Source organism: Tyto alba, unplaced genomic scaffold (assembly GCF_018691265.1).
Source record: "Tyto alba isolate M040663 unplaced genomic scaffold, T.alba_DEE_v4.0 Super-Scaffold_44, whole genome shotgun sequence".
In the NCBI taxonomy this organism is placed as follows: domain Eukaryota; kingdom Metazoa; phylum Chordata; class Aves; order Strigiformes; family Tytonidae; genus Tyto; species Tyto alba.
The window spans coordinates 11,350,050-11,369,515 of record NW_024881320.1 but is presented as its reverse complement, the minus strand read 5'-3'; the positions used below and the strand labels follow the sequence as shown (position 1 = coordinate 11,369,515).

General features: G+C 42.3%; 2 protein-coding genes across 3 annotated transcripts in view; one reads left to right on the top strand and one right to left on the bottom strand.

Moving 5' to 3' along the window:
- The window catches only part of MED15 (mediator complex subunit 15), a 30,901-nt gene extending 30,124 nt beyond the window's left edge, over window positions 1–777 (bottom strand). The window contains exon 1 of the mRNA XM_042805268.1: window positions 607–777. Within this exon, the coding sequence (XP_042661202.1) occupies window positions 607–674 (68 nt within the window). The 5' untranslated portion in view covers window positions 675–777. The remainder of the gene's footprint in view (window positions 1–606) is intronic.
- A 235-nt stretch (window positions 778–1,012) lies between these two features.
- KLHL22 (kelch like family member 22) lies at window positions 1,013–19,261 on the top strand. Of its 2 annotated transcripts, none has more exons than XM_033001364.2 (7): window positions 1,013–1,122; window positions 10,943–11,195; window positions 12,063–12,228; window positions 13,433–14,151; window positions 15,208–15,400; window positions 16,828–17,061; window positions 18,108–19,261. In XM_033001364.2, exons 2-7 carry the CDS (start codon window positions 10,969–10,971, stop codon window positions 18,483–18,485), a joined length of 1,917 nt encoding a protein of 638 aa, XP_032857255.1. In that variant the 5' UTR covers window positions 1,013–1,122; window positions 10,943–10,968; the 3' UTR covers window positions 18,486–19,261. The 2 variants fall into 2 exon arrangements, with proteins under 2 accessions (XP_032857255.1, XP_032857254.1); XM_033001363.2 differs by having other exon boundaries at window positions 1,031–1,122; window positions 10,926–11,195.
- The last annotated feature ends 205 nt before the right edge of the window (window positions 19,262–19,466 follow it).

Sequence of the window (19,466 nt, the reverse complement as noted above, 5' to 3'; positions counted from 1 at the left end):
CTGAACTTTTTTTTTAACAGTCTTCTAAGCATCAGATAGATACCAGTTATGATGATGCTTGCTCTATAAGTGCAAAAGCCCTGTCCAGAATAACTAAAACATCGTCACCGACATTTTTGTTTAATTTTTGCCCTACAAGGGCCAGATGCCAGATAGTAACATTGGTTCCATAGGACAGAATATGTCAAACTTAACACTAGAGACACTGTCAAAATCGAAGCCCTAAAGCTGATGTTGTCAAGCGGGACAAGAGGCCGGTATTCCTGGTGAAGAGGAAAGTGAAAGGGAAGGAAGACCGGAGACATGAAGTGAAAGAACAGGCCCGGCTACCCCCCCACCCCCGCAAAGGCTCTGAGCAAATCCTGGCAACGAGGCCCCCTCACAGGGGGACGGCAAAAGAGCCCAGCGTTGAGGTAACACCGGGGATCACGCACGAACCCAGGCAGCAAAGGGAGGGCCGGGAAGGATTCGCAGAGGAGCGGAGACAGCGGGGCAGAGCCACCCGGGCTCGGGCGGCCGCGGGAGTCGCTGAGGCCGCTCTGGCAGAGGCCGAGGCCGAGGCCCGCCCTCGGCCTACCCAGCGCTGAGGCCGCGGCCCGCACTCACATCTGACTGACGAGCTTCTGCCGGAAGTTGGTGCTGCGCCAGTCGGTCTCAGGCCCGGTCACATCCATCCCTGCTGCCGCCACCACGAGCGCCGAACGCCGCTCCCGCCCGCCGCCGCCGCTCCGCCGCCGCCGCGGAAGTGCCGCGCACCCACTTCCGGCCTGATGAAGGCTTGAGGGAAATGAAGTCCCGGCGCGAGCCCGGCTAACCCTCGCGAGAGCTGCCGGCGCGGCGCGGGGTTCGCTGGGAAACGTAGTCCCGCCCCGTGCGCGCCCACCCGCGCCGGCGGCCCGGGCAGCAACACCGGCAGCGCGCGGCTGCCCGCGGCCGCGGCGCACTCGCGCCCGGGGACACCGCAGCGCAGCCAGCAGCCGGGGTGACACTGGGGGGGGGGGGGGCTGTCGCCCCCACCGCCCGCCCCGGTTCCGGCCGCCGCCGCCGCCCCTCCCTCGCCGTGGTTTCCGGGTCGCAGATGAAGGCGGAAGCCGCTGGCGGAGGCCGCCGCCGCCGCTCTCGGTAGGTGGCTGGGGCGGCGGCGGAGGGGGGAGATGGAGCGCGGGTCCCCAGCTGGGCCACCCGGTCCGGCCCCGGCAGCGGCGTTGCCTGTTCCCCCGGGGGTCCGAGCGAGCCCCTCCGGCCCGGTCCCCCGGGAGCAGCGGTGTCCCGCTTCCCCCCGCTCGCTGCAGGGATGCCCAGGGGCGAGGGGCCGCCGGCTGCGACGGCCTGGGGGGCGGCGCGGCGGGCACCGGAGCCGGCTCTGCCAGCCCCACGGCCGGCCGGCCGCCCTTGTCCCAGCGAGGCCAGGGCCGCCCCTCGCCACGGCCCAGTCGCCCACACGAAGCCACCGAGGCCGGCCCGAAGCCCCTCGGGACGCCCTGGCAAGGTCGAGGCCAAGACCCACGTCCCTGCCCAAAGCCGCCCGCGAGGGAGGTGGGATGAGCAAGTGGGAGAATATTGGGTGTCCGGACCCGCAAAGGCGATTTCAGTGTGGGAAGAGAACGTTAAATCATAAGCATGCTTCAGCTGGCTTTCACCTCTTCATCACAGGGTTAGTCTGTTAGTCTAGTCAGACTGTCTCTTTTAATGATGTGCAACTCTGGGTAGCCTTACCCTGCAATGAAATCTGCTCATTCAGTGTTCCTGATAGGGAAATGTATAATTTACAGGGCAGGGGGGAACCCCACAGATCCCTGCAGGAACAAAATTAATGTTATAATGAATAATATGAATGAATTCATGTTTGATACAGAAGTCAGAGCTGGAGCATGCTGGAAGATGCCTTTGCTCTCTTCCAGGTCACTTAATTGTTGTATTTGGCACAGAATTAATTACTTTTTTTTTCTCCCTCCTTGTATTTTAGACCATAATTTTTTTAATAATGTCATTTAAGCAGTTCAACAAGGCAGGTTCAAGTCTTGCCAACTAGCTGAGTCTCTCAGGATTCACAGAACATATACCATCAGTTAACTTATAAACTGTTTATTTTGGTGTAGTTGTTAAGAGAGCTTGATCCTGTAGAAGCTTCATTAAAAAAAAGAAATGGTAGTGTTCTTATTGTGGAAGAGACTAAGATTTTTTTAGGGGCTTTCTAAGAGTTCTTGGGATAGTTAAAGCAATTCTGGCAAAAGATGATATTCCTCACAGATTTACCAGATCTATATGGCCATAGAACTAAACACTACCTCCTGATTCTGGAAAAATCTGGAGCCTTAATGGTAGGCCACTTGATTTTAGGATAAGCAGGTACACCCTGCCTGAATATAGTTGGTTAGCACTCCTCCCTTCAAACACAAGCAGTCACTCCATCCAAACCAGAACATGACTATTGAAAGACTCGGATGACAAGCAAATCTTGTTTCAAGATTAGGAACGAGAGAATAACTGAACTCTTAAAAAGATGATGAAGCCATAAGTGAAAGCATTTAGCACTGCATTGAATTTTTGTTTTCCTTATTACAATTTCTTGGTAGCATATGGGCCACTGGGCACCTCCCAAAAATGCACCACAGAAAACTTAGTAATTCTATGAATTTGGGTAAGTAGGAAATTACTTACAGATATGGCAAAATATCCAAGTTAGAAAGCTCATACTCTGTAGGTTATGTGACTGTTCATGGGGAAAAAAATCTTTTAAAATATTAATATATTTAAACAGAGATACATTTCATGGGAGTTTTGCCATATACATATTAAATAAGAGATGGTTTATTCTCAATATGTCTTACAAATAAGTTGTAATAGGTTTTGAAAAAAACAAACAACAGGTTTTTGCTTCTGAAAGGAATGAATGCCAAAATTTGAGAGACAGCATAGTTTCCAAAAGCTGTTTCTCAAACCACGCCTTTTGGTTTCCTCCCACACTTCAAGTATGCTACTGATGCTAGAAACTGAAAATGGCTCAGAAATTCAGTGCTGAGTGATGTGCTTGCATATTTCATTAGTGACTTAAGACAAGATGGTGTGTACAGACCTAGCAAAATCATCTCATCATTTGATGAGTGTTCAAAACTAATGTTGAGATATTATATACTACATATTATAAATGAGATGTCTTCATTTCTTTCTTTTTGTGGGGACTTCGGTCAAAAGAAGTTGTTTGGGTTGCTTCCCATATTTGTAGAAGGTTTCTCAAGTGAAGTGACATTTCAGGAAGAAGTTTTTTTGGGTTTTTTGCACGGTTATAAATGCACAGAGGGATAATTCTGAAAAAAAAGCATGGCTGGACAAAACTTCTGTTTCTCCTTCACCCTTCTTTTCTTTCTTTTTTCAAAAAGCATGAAACTGGCTTAAGTCTTATCTATACATAATGGTATACTCAATTGTCTCCTGTGTAGCAAACAGTATAACAAGTGCCCGTTACAAATTATGATATAGTTGGTGAATTATTCCCGTATTTGCACTCCAGTTAGAAAGAACAATAGTTTTGCTTTTCAGTTTATGTTGCCTGTGGCATCACATCTGTTTTCTGAACTATTTTGGCAGGCACCCAGCTACCTCCCTATTCGGCACACTCCCTGATCTATTTGTTTGTGTGCCCTCTGCCCTGTTAAAGTTCTGGTACATAGCCAGGTTCTGCCTATTTGCATTTGCAACCCCTGAGAGTCAGCATAACTAGCATTTTGCTCTAGTCTTGTATCCTGTCTTCTTGTCAGGCTTTCAGCTGAAGCCTGGCTTAGACCCTTATTTTTGTTAGTCCCTCGGGAGAGATGAAAGTGTGGGAACCTTAGGGCACAGATTTTCAACTTCTTCCAATGAACTAAGACTTTTAAGGGCCTAATCTATTTGGATCACAATCAGCATTCCATACTGGTTGTTTTGTGACAGCAAAAAGCTGTGAAGATAACGGCCTGCAAGAAAGAAGGCAGAGCTGCAACTGAGGGGCATGAGCAAGCTTTAAGAACAGACCAAGAACCACCACATAAATTCAATAGCAAAGGTGAAGTCAAGCACCTGGGTCAGAGTAACTCCCTATATTGGAGCAGGTTGGAGACAAGCCTGGCTAGAATTCAGCTTTTCAAGAAGAGAGCCTGGGGGTCTTGATGAGCAACAAGTTGAATAGGATTCTTGAATTGGGGTCAGCTTCATGCTGGGCTATGTTAGCCAGAGCATAGCCAGTAGGTCATGGTAAATTATTATTTCCCACACTGTTCAGTACCTACAAGCCCACAAAACTTGAATACCATGCCACACTCTGAGATTCAAGCTGAAAGAAAAACCTTCGCGTTCAGTGGAGGACCACCATACAGGGCAAGAGCACGTAGGAGGAGACGGAGGCACATGCAAGGGAAGAAGGCTGGATTTGTTCAATACAGAGAAGAAATGGCTAAGGGGAGAGCCAGTAGCCATTTTTTAAGCTATCTATCTAATGGGTACAGGAAAATGTAGAGCCAAACTCTCCTTTGTGGTGCACAGTGCTGAGGATGAGAAAAGGGTCACAAATTGTAGGAAAATAAATTCAGATGGGATAAAGAAGAAAACAGATTTGATAGTTAAGCACTCAGTTTTCTGATTATTGACAAGGGTGGAGATTCTGCAATTGACTAGACAAGGCTCTTGGCATCCTGACCCAATTTTTAAGTCTTCCCTGTTTCAGGCAGGAGATTGGACTAAAGACCTCCCAAGTTTCTTTCCAACCTAAATTATTCCACAATTCTAAGAAAGTGTGGGGCCCCCATCAAGCTTAAGCCACCTGTCCAAATGGCAGTAGGCTAAACAGATTTGGATACCCGACACCAGCAAGCTCTAGTTTATTTTGGGCACAGCTGATGCACAAGAAAATACTGCTATCTGCATAAAACACCTCTTTGTAGAGATGTAATTGACAGCCACGAGCTCTTCAAAAATGTCTGGGTTTCCATAGTAACAAACTTGGATAATCCTTCCTGTATCCAGCCATTTCTCTGCAGTAGAGAATCAAGGCTGTCAGCACAACTGTACCCAAAAAAAAAAAATCCCACCCACCCACACACCACACGCTAGTAAGCATCACTGTATGACGTTCTAGTCAGAGAAGGGGAGAATACTGGTCTAGATGTACATTATACCATTCAATACCAGTAATAGCAGCAGGATACATCCAGGACATATGCCCTGACCCAGCTGCTTGGAAGTGCTCCCAGGTAAAACACAGACATAGTCTTAGGGAAGTAAGACTGTTCTCAATCTCAGGAAGCATATGCTGTAAGCTGCATGAACTCCCACTCTGCAGAATGTTCTTCACTGGAGCAGCACACAAACACCTTCGTGTAGCAATTGTTCTGCATTTAACAGTACAGGTAGGATGGGCACTGCATTCTCTTCTACTGCATATATTTTACCAAGTCTTTAATTTTTCCTTTCCACATTCTAGTTGAGCTACTCCATCCCTATAGCCCGTGTTCTTGAAAGGATGAGAATTTTCAGTGAGCACAAGAGCAAGCCAGTCAGTCTCTCACCATTTTGCCCTTTGAATGATTAAGCCACAATCTATTCCCTCAATATCTCCTGTCCCAGTGCCAACCTCCTCAGTCCTAAAACGTGTATCTTTTCTTTGAAAGCAAGTATTCTGTCATTGATCAGAGAGAGTATTTTGTTAAAAAACTGAACCATAACTCTTTTCGCGTACAGATAAGCAATTATTTCAGTTAAATAATCAGAAGCCTCACTAAGACTTGTACTTTTTCATACAAGTAATCTCTAGAAGCATGCTGTGGTAATGGAAACTGAATACAAGACAATCACACAGAGCTATCAGCGAGCCACTGAGGCTGTAGCTTCTACAGTGTCTAGCTTATTACACGAGACCACTAGTTACACAGTGAGCTTTGAATATAGTACAAAAAATAGAAGAAAATACTAGATTTTCTTCATGCTCCCTCTGTGTCTACCGTTGCAAGGCATGGCTGCTTTCTCCTGGTTCCTAAATGGAATGCAGATATAGAAAATTTAATTCTATTGAAAAAAAGAGCAGTCATGTCTTTCTAGATACCTCTGAGGGTGTTGCTATTTATGGGGGATTTTTTTGTTTTTGTTTTTTTGGGTTTTTTTGGTTTTTTTTGTTTTTTTTTTTAATTCTTAGATTTTAAGTAACCAAACAGTGCATGTCTTCCTACATGAGCATTGCTTGACTATAGAAATGGACATATTATTGCTGACCTCATATGCCTCGTTTCTTTTAATGTACTGGGCCCTCAATTAATTACAACATTAGCCCATGTCCTCTAAAAGACAAATGCAAACCAACATAACTGCAGTCTCAAATAAATACCTTGTGCAGCTAGCTAAGAAAATCTCTAGTCTGATTTTCTCTGCAGTTTCAAAGTTGTTAGGACAAGGACTTGCCTTCCCTTCCCTTGTTTCTGCAGACAGTATCCCACAGCGCATAAGACAATATTTTTTATCTTTTCTACTGTTCAGGAAGCACACCAAACAGAAATTGTTGCTTGTGTCTTCCACCTTACGGTCAGTCCTGCAATACTGAGCCACTGAATCCCACTGTTAACAGCAGACCAACACCGAGAAATTAAAAAAAAAAGTATTACTCTGATTTCTAGGAACTTGGCTCAGTCATAGAGCAAGTTTCTCAATAACAAAAGTAAGAGAGCAGAGGCCTCTAGAATATCCTCCCAGCCCCCTTCTGGTAGAAAGGCTCAGGATAGAGGGAACTTCGTGGTTCAAGGGACTGTGTGTTTACATTACCTAGCAAGGGCCTGCCTACAGTTCCTTCATTTACAGGGACAGATATGCCAGCATGTAAAAACAGCGTCTCAAGCCCTACAAGCCAGCAAAGTTTGAGTGGTCAGGAAGGAAAAACTGTAAATAGAACATTTTCTGCAGCATACAAGAAGCTGAACAAGTCTGTTCTGTCTTTCTCTTCAGAGCTGTACTGCTTGTACTACATTTAGCTTTTTTATTTTAAAGAACAATAAAGATTAAGCAAAATACAAGTTTGAGGAGATGGGGTTAAATTATTTGCAGCTAAAAAGATACAGAGGTTATACAGTAAAGTTCCTTGGTATTTGAGTGATGGGCATTTAACAGGCATAACAATTCTTAGATACAGTAACAGTTATTCCCCACACACCACACATAAAATAGCTCACTTCCACTGTTTGGGGTACCAGATTTTTAGATGGTAACAAAGGCACAAAGCAGAACAGTCATAGTTGGACCACACAGCCCGAGAAGCAAGGTACTGTGCCAATATCAATAGCTCTCCCCAGCAAATTTGTAGTCAGCTTTTAGAACAATAGTGAGGAGAATACGCTAAATTGTCAGCTCACCAAGCATACTGTGTTTAATCCAGAAAACCTGAATGCCAAAACCACTCCACTTTTCTTTCAAAGAGGCCCCCAACACAACCCCACTAACCCTGCTTCAACAACCACTCTTTGTAACTTCCTACCCACACAACCCCAGCTGCTCCTTGTACAGCTATTACAAAGCTGAGGGCACTCAGTAATCAGCTAAGTGAATCTTGCTGGCCATCCCCCACTAAGCCTTCCTTGTCTTAAAGGGCTTGTCTACCAGCTCCTAAGACTATCTAGGTATGAGTTAAGAGGCTTTCCTTAGCATTTGGCTCAAAGAGGAGGACTTAACCACCTATGTCAGTCCGACATTATGAATTCATACAATAAATGCTCATCTTTCATATTATAAGTAGGCAACAATTCACAGCAGTCATAGCAGTGTTTTGAGTAGTGTGTTACCACTGGTTAAAACTATAGTAATAGGTGTTCATACTTATTTAGGAGCCTTGAAGCCTGATTTAGGAGAGTGGGGAGATATGTATGACATTATATGGGTTCTCTGAATAGCCACAGTGTAATTAAGAAACTTCATGTATCCAAGTACAAAAAGAGCTTGAGTGCTGGCAAGTTTTAGACCACTTACACTGTACCTGCTCAGTAGTATTTCACCCTTTTTCCACAGCAGCATCAGTATTCAACCTACACACCCAAAATTGGTTAGCAGCAAATAATTGTGGATGGCAAAATACTCACAGGTAGCTATAGAGAGTGGTGAATATCCATATCATAGTGGATCTGTGCTCAAGACACACAGGGCAGCTCTTGTGTTGATGTACATGCATGAGTGATACCACCCTGAGGACAGTCCAGCTCACCAGTGACAGCCACAATACAATCTAGGGGCAGAAGTTGAGGACAAGAAGTAGGAACTGCCAAAATTCAGAAGATAGAACATAGCAAATACCTGTTGGCTCAGCTGTTGATTAGCCAAAAATGAGCTGTGGAGGATGGTTCAGCTGTACTCCCAGCATCTGTGTTTGACCACACTGGGCTTACTACAGGTCTGATAGAAGGACTGGTTTGTTCAGCCATTGCTAACAGCTGTGGGGTAATTCAAGTCCATATCTAGTAGAACTCGCAGGGAGATAAACTCCCTGCAGATCTCCGGGACAGTCCCACGTGTCACTGAAAGCTCTGCAGATACTCATGCTCATACAGGCTTCAGAATACCTGAGGTTTTGGGTTTTTTTGGGGGTTTGGTTTTGTTTTGTTTTGTTTTGTTTTGTTGGGTTTTTTAAAATTTTCTATCTTTCATAAAACCATTTGATCTTCTTGGTTCCAGTTACCATATTTGTAAGATTAGATTTCTTCTGGGGTTTTACCTGCTGAAAGCTGCACTCCTTTCTGTTCCTTTTTAAGATTATTTGTATTCTGAATGGTAACTGTCTACAGTTACATTAATTAAAGGTAGATTTAAATAAAGACTTGGTGTGATTATACACATTTCCCACTCTACCCTGCATGTATATCTCTCTCTCCCTCCCCAGCCTCTCTTCCACCAATGGCTATGCTGTATGACGTGCTATAAGACTGTCTCAAAAGTCATGCTGTTTCCCCTAGCCAACAGAAGTCACTGAATTCAGAAAATAGTTCATTTGATACATTTACTTCTGCTTTTGATGAAATGATTTTACTCTCATAGAGACTTATTTTGATATAGCACTCTAAGTAGCTGAAAAGATGCAAACTTTTTTGGAGCATTAACCACATTAACTCTGGAGCGCTAACCATATTAAACCGCATTAACTCTGTTTATCTGAATCTGTTCCACATTTGGACCATATCTCACCCCACTTTGGTTTTGCTGTGTTTATTCCCTTCTAGTAAAATGGGAAATTTCTGATTACCATCTAGTAACACTCACTCCTTCATTTGCCTTTCTTACTATATTATCTCCCTTGCTTCAATCCATCACTTCTAGTATTCCCCAGGAGCAAATCAAATGATACAGTAATGTTTTGTCTGCTTCAAAAGTAGTCATCTTATTTCTAGGAAAAGCATCTACCTGTCATGAAAAACAATCCATTACTCATCTCTTCAGCTGATGATTGATAGTTTCCCCCATATAATCAACCTGAATGTGCTCACTAGAAGGCTGTCTCATCAGAGCTCCTCTTCTAAGCTGGTTGTCTTGGTTTTGCTGGCAAAAAGCAGACAACCATTAAACTGCTTTTTCAGGGGTTTTTTCATCCCATTTACCATGCAGTGCCACCTAGCTTCCTTTTGGTTTGGACAGTGTAGGGTAACTTCCCTCTAGTAGAACAATAAACATTTTCCTATTTCTTGGTGTCATCCAGATAGCTTCTTCCTCACTGACAGTACACAGAATACCTTGCAGTACTTAGAGAGATTACCAATGCTGCATTCACTGTCTATGGCTGGCACAATTAAACAACGGTTCCATTTCTTCATTGTTTGGATTTGCTGGGTTTGTTCTGCTTTTGCTTCTCTGACTGATGATAACCCCTTGTGACTATCCCTTGTGCCACTAAACTATTTCTCAGGCTGCCAGAGGAGAGGCTGTTATAACTCTGTCTTAAGCAGCCATATTAGTTATTTCCTTTTGTTAATGTGTTGTTTTTTGGTTTGGTTTTTTTTTTTAATGTGCTCTGACAACTGGATAGAGTCTGTGAGGTCTAACAGCTACAACTTCTGATATTCTTCAAAGAGAATGGAAAGGGTGAATTACAGGATGGTAGAAGAGGACTCATGAGATTTTGAAAGCTTAACTATAGTACATGAAACACAATAACACAATCACTTCCAGCTAGCTTTTTACAGGTGTTTCCCCCTGTGCCGTAGGGGACCCTCCTACAGTGGCAGTGGCAGTGGCAGTCCTAGAAAAAGGTACAGGATAGCTCTCTACAGTGCCCACACCAGAAGGAATACCCTCTCTCTGCAGGAAATCACAGTGAAATGGAAAGCAATTGTGCGTGCTAGCTTGCAGTTGTCACAATAAAGAAACTTACTTTGAAGCCTACAGTTTCACATAGTATTTTATAGAACAACAGTTGGAAATGTGTTCAGCTAAGGAAAATGAAAAAGAAAAGATGGGGAGAGAGGAGAGCTCTCAGATTCTGTGGTAAAATACCAAGAGCAGGACAGAAGGTACAGTTTATATTGCAGCAAAGTTATCTGAGGATATTAGGCAATTTGGAATTTGGCAAAAATTATGTCCACTCTTTGTTACAGATGATGCAGAAATGCAAAAGAAACAATGGGTTCTGGTAATGGGTTGGGAAGTGAAACTCTTGCTAAGAAAATAAAATATCCCCACATGCTACATGTTCTGACTCTTGGACTGAAATCCCAAGAGTCAGAATACTTGTTTGAAAAACCACGTTCTGCAACTTCGGTGTGCTGATGTACACCTATTTCCAGTATCACTATTCAGAATAATTTTCTTCAGGGTAGAACTGTCTCTCCATTGACTGAAGAGTTGGTTTGCTTTATTTTCTGTGACAGGCGGGGGTCAGAGGACCATTCGTAAAGCAAAAGGCACAAACCTTTGCTGATTCTGTTGTCTCACAGATTTCATTCTGCTACAGCTGGTGGCTGAGCATTTCTGCCTGGGATGGCGGAAGATCAGGAGCTGACTCAGCCACACAAAGCTCAACTCGAGCCCTCCCTTCAGCAGCGTACCAGCAACACATACCGCAGTGCAGAGCACTCTCAGGCCTTGCTCAGTGGCTTGGTATCTCTCCGAGACAGCAGCATCCTCTTCGATGTAGTTCTGGTAGTGGAAGAGAAACCTATTGAGGCTCATCGCATACTTCTAGCTGCATCCTGTGACTATTTCAGGTACACTTCAGTACGGCAGTAACAAGCATGTGTCTGAATGTTATTCAAACCTGCAACATCCAAATCTTCTGTCTTGGCACACTGCTTCTGGATGTAAAATTAGACCCATAACATAGAACTGATTGTGTTTCAAAATACTAAGTATGGCTTTATTCATCTCTGTTATTCCTCTACAGAAATAAAGCTCTTGTTCCTGAACACTGAGCTTACCTCCACTAAATTCACTGCCTGTGGTACTTAAGAGACTATCTGAACAGGTGTCTTCTGCATAAATGCAGTCTGGGTGGCTTTTAACATATCCTTAGCATTGTAGTGATCATTTCATAATACACAAAAAGTCACTGGAAGTGGGTCACTCCTGTGTTACATGCCTATAGTGTGACTCGCTGTCTATTAAACCAGGCACTCCCCTGGTCAATTTGACTAGCAGTTTCTTGAACTGATTTTATTTTCATAGAGAAAACAAATAAATCCCAATCCAGACAAACTTATAACTGGAGGAAGAACTGCTCTAGCTTAGAAAAAATTCCTACAGTCCCAAGTTCCTCTGTTTTTTCTCTTCCTCCTCACCCAGAGTATCTGCCTCTGCCCGTTGACTATCCATATGTACTCGGTCTGTATTTAAGTCCTTCAGCTGTGAATCATACCTTTCAGATGGCCCCTACTGTTTTCCTGCAGAATGAAGAGTATTACTTTCTTAGGTCCTAAAGGCCTATACTCTTTGTATCATTGACTTAGAGAAGAGGTAATCCCATAGAAGTGTCTGGCTAGGTTTTTATCTTTCTGAATATTTTTTATGTTCCCAGGACAACGTAAGATAAGCAAACTGCAAATCTTCCATAGCATGTGACATTGTCTTTTTTACAGAGGAATGTTTGCAGGAGGACTGAGAGAGATGGAACAAGACGAAGTTCATATTCATGGCATCTCCTACAATGCAATGTGTAAAATCTTGAACTTCATTTACACTTCTGAGCTGGAACTCAGTGTGAACAGTGTACAGGAAACCTTAGCTGCAGCCTGTCAGCTTCAGGTGAGGTACGGGGAGATGTGACAAAAAAGAAGCAAGAAACAAAAGCAGCAATGAAAGAAACAGAAAACATGGATGTCTGGTTAGATGGAGGATTAGGGGGTGAATAAGAGCATGGGTCTGATGAGAATAATTTCTTTGGGATGCTGTATCTGCTGGGACTGACTATGAACAGTAGGAACAATGAATGAGTATTTGCACATCTCATTTGTGCCAATGTTTTTTTTTATAAACATTTACATTTCATCTAGAGGACTATTTTATATAGCACTCACTTCCACTGATCTGCTTATGAAAGCTTCCCTGAAATTGAACACCTCTGGCCTACAGTAAAGGACAGGGCTTGCTGCTCAGAAATTGTTGTGCTGCTCGCAATCCTCCCCAGATTAAGTCCACAGGCTCATAACCTCCTCTGACCCTGTCACTACAGGAAATCCTACCACTACAGTTTCTGCACTAAGTGCAGAGTTCATGTGCCTTTAAGACAAGTTTTTTTCTCTAACTTCCCCTGCAGCTAACCACTGCACAAGGCTTTGGAAATAAATCTTAAGCTTTCTGAGTGTTTGCTTTGGTTGGTTTCTATACACTTAGCACCACTTTGTTAGTAGAGGGTCTCTTGGACACGAGTTAGATCTTCATTTGCCAGTAGTCCCTCCTGCTAGATACAACTTCAAATTGTATTCAGAAGACAACACTAAATACTAATTTTCCTTTCAAATGTTTTTCTGTGCTCTTGAGTGATGCAGATATATTTGTTATAGATACAGTCTCTGATACAATATGTTTGTAGTGCTCTGAAAGAACAATTACGGAGTGACTGTAAACCTGACTTTCACCATGTCCTCCATGCCTTCCGTGTTCATGACTGCCTCCCAGGCACCCTGCAGCTTGGTGCCATGCTAACAAGCCAGGCAGCCTGGTTGTTCAGTAAACTATGTGTCTTGGAAGACACATTGCTGCTGCACTTGAAGCCGGACTCATAGGCTTGCAGTATAGTGTGGCTAGAAGATCTGTATTATATTCATCTGTGTACCCATGTTGAGTTCTTTTTCTCAGAAGTGTGAATTGGGAGCAAGTGAACATGATCAGACTGTGAGGAGAGCAGTCATCTTGTGGACAACTTTTTTACAGTCATCCCAGGCTTCTGTCACCAGTCTCTTGAGTGAGGCAAGTGGTGTCTGAAATGAAAAATATCTCTCTCTTGCAGATTCCAGAAGTCATTAAGTTCTGTTGTGATTTTCTCATGTCCTGGGTAGACGAAGATAACATCCTCGATGTGTACAGACTAGCTGACCATTATGACTTGAGACATTTGAGTGAGCAACTGGACTCCTACATTTTGAAGAACTTTGCAGCTTTCTCAAGGACACAAGTGTACCGACAGCTACCCTTGCAGAAGGTCTACTCCCTTCTCAGCAGCAACCGTTTGGAGGTTAACTATGAGTTTGAAGTTTATGATGGGGCACTTTTTTATCATTATTCTCCAGAGCAACTGGAGACAGATCAGGTGTCCCTAATGGAGCCCCTTAAGTTACTTGAGACAGTTCGTTTCCCTCTGATGGAACCCCAGATCCTGCAAAGGCTTCATGACAAATTAAGTCCATGTCCTTTAAAAGATACAGTTGCAGATGCATTAATGTACCACAAGAATGAATGTCTTCAGCCAATGCTTCAGAGCTCCCAGACACAGCTGAGATCAGAGTTCCAGTGTGTAGTGGGATTTGGAGGGATGCATTCTACTCCATCCATTGTCCTCAGTGATCAAGCCAAGTATCTGAACCCCTTATTGGGAGAGTGGAGGCACTTTACAGCTGCATTAGCCCCCAGAATGTCCAACCAAGGGATTGCTGTTCTCAATAATTTTGTGTATTTAATTGGTGGAGACAACAATGTAAGTGGTTTTCGAGCAGAGTCAAGGTGTTGGAGGTAAGATAAGGATAATCCTGCTATTATTTTTATTACCACCCTGTTGTCCATCTCTGAGTCAGTAAACCAGTAGCACAGTCTGTATGCTTGCTAGTCTAAAAGATTAGAAACTGAGCAGGGGCCTCACTGAAAGAAAACATAATAAGTAAAGAAATGAGCCTCATAGTAACAGGAAGCTTCCAGCAGTGCTTATGAGACAAAGCCAAGCCTGGTAGGGTAGAAACAGCTACTCATTCAAGAGTATTACACGTGCTACTTTCTGCCTTGTTGGAGAGGGGAAGTATTAAAGGTGTGGGAAGCAGTAATGAACCTAGAACCCTGGATTATATAGATGCTCTTGAACTAGGATTTTCTAGAAGTTCTCTGTGTGTAGTTTTGGTCCCAATACAAAGAGATGTAGCTACCAAAAAGGGGTTTTAAATAAAATGCTATTACTGTGATTTTCAAAAACTGGTGTGTGCATTACATTGCAAAAACAGATATAAACCCTTTTGTCTTTATATTGTGGTCATTTTTACTAGTTTCAGCTGAGTTGTCCGTATTTTATGGCATGCACAGTTTCACTTTACAACCACTCTTCTCTGTAACTATAATTTCCAGACTAGATAGATATTTTGATCTGAAAGTGAACCATGAGGTTCACTTTGAGCATCAGGTATTTAAGGAAAAGAATCAAAGAACCCACCACATGATTATGCACTTCTTGGACTCCTGAAGATCCAGATTCAGTCTGCTATTTTTAGACTGGTTTACTTTGTAGAATAGCTTTGTGCAAACAGAGATATTGATATATAACCTGACAACAGTGCATAAGATAATGGAAAACCTAGGCTTTTATAGCATGATTATGTCAGCTAAAATACATCTTCTAAAAATAGAATAAAACAACTTTGCTAATAATAAAATGCTGACAAGGCCAAATTTCACTCTACTTACAGCTGAGCTCAATTTCAGCCAAAGACAGTATAGTAACCCACATCTGTGGTACTGTCTGGTATTCCAGCAATGATTCTGTGGCTGTATGAATAACTTTCTTTGATCCCATTTTTTTACAAGGTATGACCCACGACACAACAAATGGTTCCAGATCCAGTCCCTACAGCAAGAGCATGCTGACCTCAGTGTTTGTGTTGTGGACAACTATATATATGCCGTCGCAGGCCGAGATTACCATGAAGACCTGAGGGAAGTGGAGAGGTATGACCCTAAAAGCAACACTTGGGAATATGTGACACCTCTGAAGAAGGAGGTAAGGAGTACATTAGCCACGCACACTACTACAGTTCCCCAATTCCTGATTTAATCTTTTTCGATGCTTTTCTCATGTGTAGCTTTAAATTTGCTGATATTCAAATGGAAAACAGTAGCCTCTGTATATTTGATAAATGAAATCAAGGAGAATACTAATATATATAAATTACATTTTGAGGTTAAAGTTTACTTGTTGTTTTCCCCTGTGCCTTTATTGTGTTAATCTTTAAAACCATTTAAAATTGAATGCATAACCTCTGGGAACAGGCAGTTCCAATGCCTCCTAGGCTGGTAAACTATGAGCCACGGTAGTACAAGCTTCTCACTTACAGTCCTGACAACCTGCTTTACTCCTTATCAGAAGAGATAATGCCCGGGTAAGAAGGTACATCCATTTTTATAGATTACTTAGTTCCTCTACACAGAACTGAGGCTGGGTAATAAGTTTTGGTGACAATAACTTACGTGATGCAGAATCACATCTCAGTCAGCTAACATAAGACCATTACTCATTTGAGATACATGAGCAAATAGCTATCTTTTGTGATCAGTACCATTTATCATTCTAGAACAGCAATTGCCAAACTAGCAGTTATGACCCCAGGAACCAGGAAATGTCATTATACATGACATGACATGGAAATTGGGGTTATGAGTGGAAAAGTTTATTCAAAGTTCTAATACTGTTAAAAAAGGCAAGAATTTCCATTTTCAGGTTAAAAGTGTTGCAGAGAAGGAAGATAAATACAAACAACTAATTGATGAATCTTCGTTAGGGAAGAAAACTAAAATCTTGAGTAATCTTTCAAGAAACGGTGCTGGTTTCTACTACGTCTTTTAAAAGCTTTCGGTCAAGTGACAAGCAGAAGATAGTATTTGTCATTTCATAATGCCTCTCAACTGAGAATCTCAGGACACCTTAAAAATACAAATATTACCGCTATTTTAAAGAAGAGATGTAGCGGCAGAAGAGGATAAGCAGCTTGCATGAGGTCACAAATAATAAATGTGTGTCAGTGCTGATAATATAAAAAGCCTTAAGATCCAATTTAGTGCTACTAAGTAGGATATCTTGCATTCCTAGTAACAGTGCTTATATAAGAAAAATCTCCAGCAAAAAGACTTCTAAGTAGACTAGGGAGGAAAGTAATAGTATGAATGATCTTCTAATCAAGTAACAAAAAAGAATGAGAACCTACTGCAGTTCTGGAAGTTTTAGAAATTCTAGTGTATTTCATTCTGAAATTCATACTTTTAGCATAATCACCTAGAAAATAGTTATCTGTAACAAAATCTTCCCAGATGTTGGTATCTGAATAACTCATGAAGAATATCACTCCCTTAATGTCTATTCCATACTTTGAAACTGGGAGAAATAAATAAATCCAGACCTTCAACCTCTTGCTTTCCCATGTGGTGATACAGGTATACGCACATGCTGGAGCAGCACTGGATGGGAAGATGTATATTACTTGTGGGAGGAGAGGAGAAGACTATTTGAAGGAGCTACAGTGTTATGACCCAAAGACTGACTGCTGGGACGTTTTAGCAGATGGTCCAGTGAGACGTGCTTGGCATGGGATGGCTGCACTGCTGGGAAAACTCTATGTAATTGGAGGAAGCAACAATGATTCTGGCTATAGAAGAGATGTTCACCAGGTGAGAGCATGTCATACCTGTGTCTTTCTTGGAAGAGTCTGTTTCTTACGGATGCTTGCACTCTGACGTAATGTCTTTCTCTTACTAAGTATGCAAGTAAAACTGTCTGCCCAGCAACAGCTACTGCACCAGCTCTCCCCCACTCATTTGCAGAACTTACAATGATTTATCTACTGCTGTCTTGAACACATTGTCTAACCCACAAAGTATTAAAGCTCTAGCACTTGGAATTCTTATCAATTTTAAAACATCTTTGATGGATAACATTCATTAACATGCACATATCCAATAAGTAGCACATCAACTAAATTTACTTTACGTTGTCTTCTCACATGCATTTTTTTCTAAGTCGACGACTTTTGAATTACTAATATGTAATTGCAAGACAGAGTTGTTAAGGATATGGTGGATGGCAATTGTATAATGCAATTAAATGAACAGTACCTGATGATAAATGATGGCTGGAGAGAATTCTCTTGAGTCTTATTCCAGCTTCTAGAACTGTTAGAGACACGAAAAGAAGACACAAAAAGTAACTGCTTTTGTAAAGCAAATGAAGATGGCACAATTAAATTTAGCTGAAAAGTGTATCTGAATGATGAAAAGGTGCTTACAAATAAAAGCAGTTAACCAAGTAGGTACCCAATGAAATCTAAAACTTCCCAACATATGGTACAGAGACAGCTTAGCAGTTTTGTCATATTTGTACATTCCAGCACTCTTCTTCCTAATGCAAACAGATGCATTATGTCTGAGCATATAATAGCACGAGTCCCCATCTCTCAATTTTTTGTACATTTTTTCAATGACATACAGCTGTTACTCCAGCAGCAAGGTCAGAAGCTGTGATTCAAAGTTACATGGCAACTACGCAGTTTTCTGCTGAGTACTGTACTTCTACTACATAGTGATATGCTTTCTCCATTATCAACACCCTGTCAAAAGACTGATGATGTTGCATGGCTTCCTAAATAGTTTGCCATATGGCCAGGCTCTATCACTAAGATACAAGTTCGATTTTGGCTAATCTCTTTCTCTTTTCACAGGTTGCCTGCTATAGGCCAAGCACTGATCAGTGGACAAATGTATGTCCACTTCCTGCAGGACATGGAGAGCCAGGTATTGCGGTCTTAGACAACAGGATCTATGTCTTGGGAGGCAGGTCCCACAACAGAGGAATCCGCATGGACTATGTCCACATTTACGATGGAGAGAGAGACTGTTGGGAGGAAGGACCCCAGCTGGAGGATGATATTTCTGGGATGGCTGCCTGCGTCCTCACTTTGCCCAGGGCTATTTTAATGGAAACAGAGAAATGGTTCTCAGAATGGCATGCAGACCGTGTGAAGTATCACCTTGACTTTCCATCAGAAGTTATGAGTGTGTCAGACTGGGAGGAATTTGACAATTCAAGTGAAGATTAGAAAACTTTAATATTTATTTTTTTGCCAGTGGATGAGGAAATTAAGGCTTGGAAAAAATTACTTAGAGATTTTATATGTCTTTCTTATATACATAAATCAGTATTTAAAGGTTTGAAAAATAAGTGTTCTGCACAAAATGCCATTCACAATCAATATCTGCCCATCTGCAAGTGTTCTGCACAAAATGCCACTTACAGTCAGTATCTGCCCACCTGCCAGAAAGCAGCATTTTTCAAGTAACCACGGAACTGCCATTTTCCCCCAGTTAAAGTATAGAGGTTCTTTCGCTTTGCAGGAGACTCAACCTTCAGCATGGACAGAAAAAAAGGCACAGAAGGCTCAGCTTGACTAGCTTCTTTCCTTCCAGCTTTTAGCTTGAAATAGCTTTTTGAGCATTTTTTTTTCCCGTTCTTTTTGGTAATAGAACTTCCTAGCCAGCTTAACACAGGAAGGTAACACCTAGTGTCTCCCTCCTGTGCCAGGTGTCAGACAGCTTGATTAGTTGTTCAGCAAGACTGAACGTACAGAAACAGGAACAGTAGCAAGAAAGTCTGAACCTTCATCTCATCTGGGCATGCAGCCATCTTTGTAACTGGGTTAGAGTCTGTGAACTGACACCCACTCCTGAACTTCTATACTGCAAGTTCTGTCAACACAGTGGAAAGAAGATTTCTAGAAAAAACTCTCTGTACAGAGTATGGCAATTTCATGGTTCAACTATCAGACACATTTGTTCACAAGCATAAATTAATAAAGTCTTGTCAGAACTTTTTTAACTACTGCCTCAGTTTTATTAACTGCATAGTCTGAAAATTAGTGAGCTTAATTAGATCCTATACTACTACATTAGTATCAGTGACGTTACACCGGCCTGGGAAACAGGCAATTTTTTTCATTCTTTTATTATATGCTTTAGAGGAGGATAAAGAGAGCGGAGATTGGTTTGCCACAGCGTAAGAAAAAAATTAATAAGGAGATAAC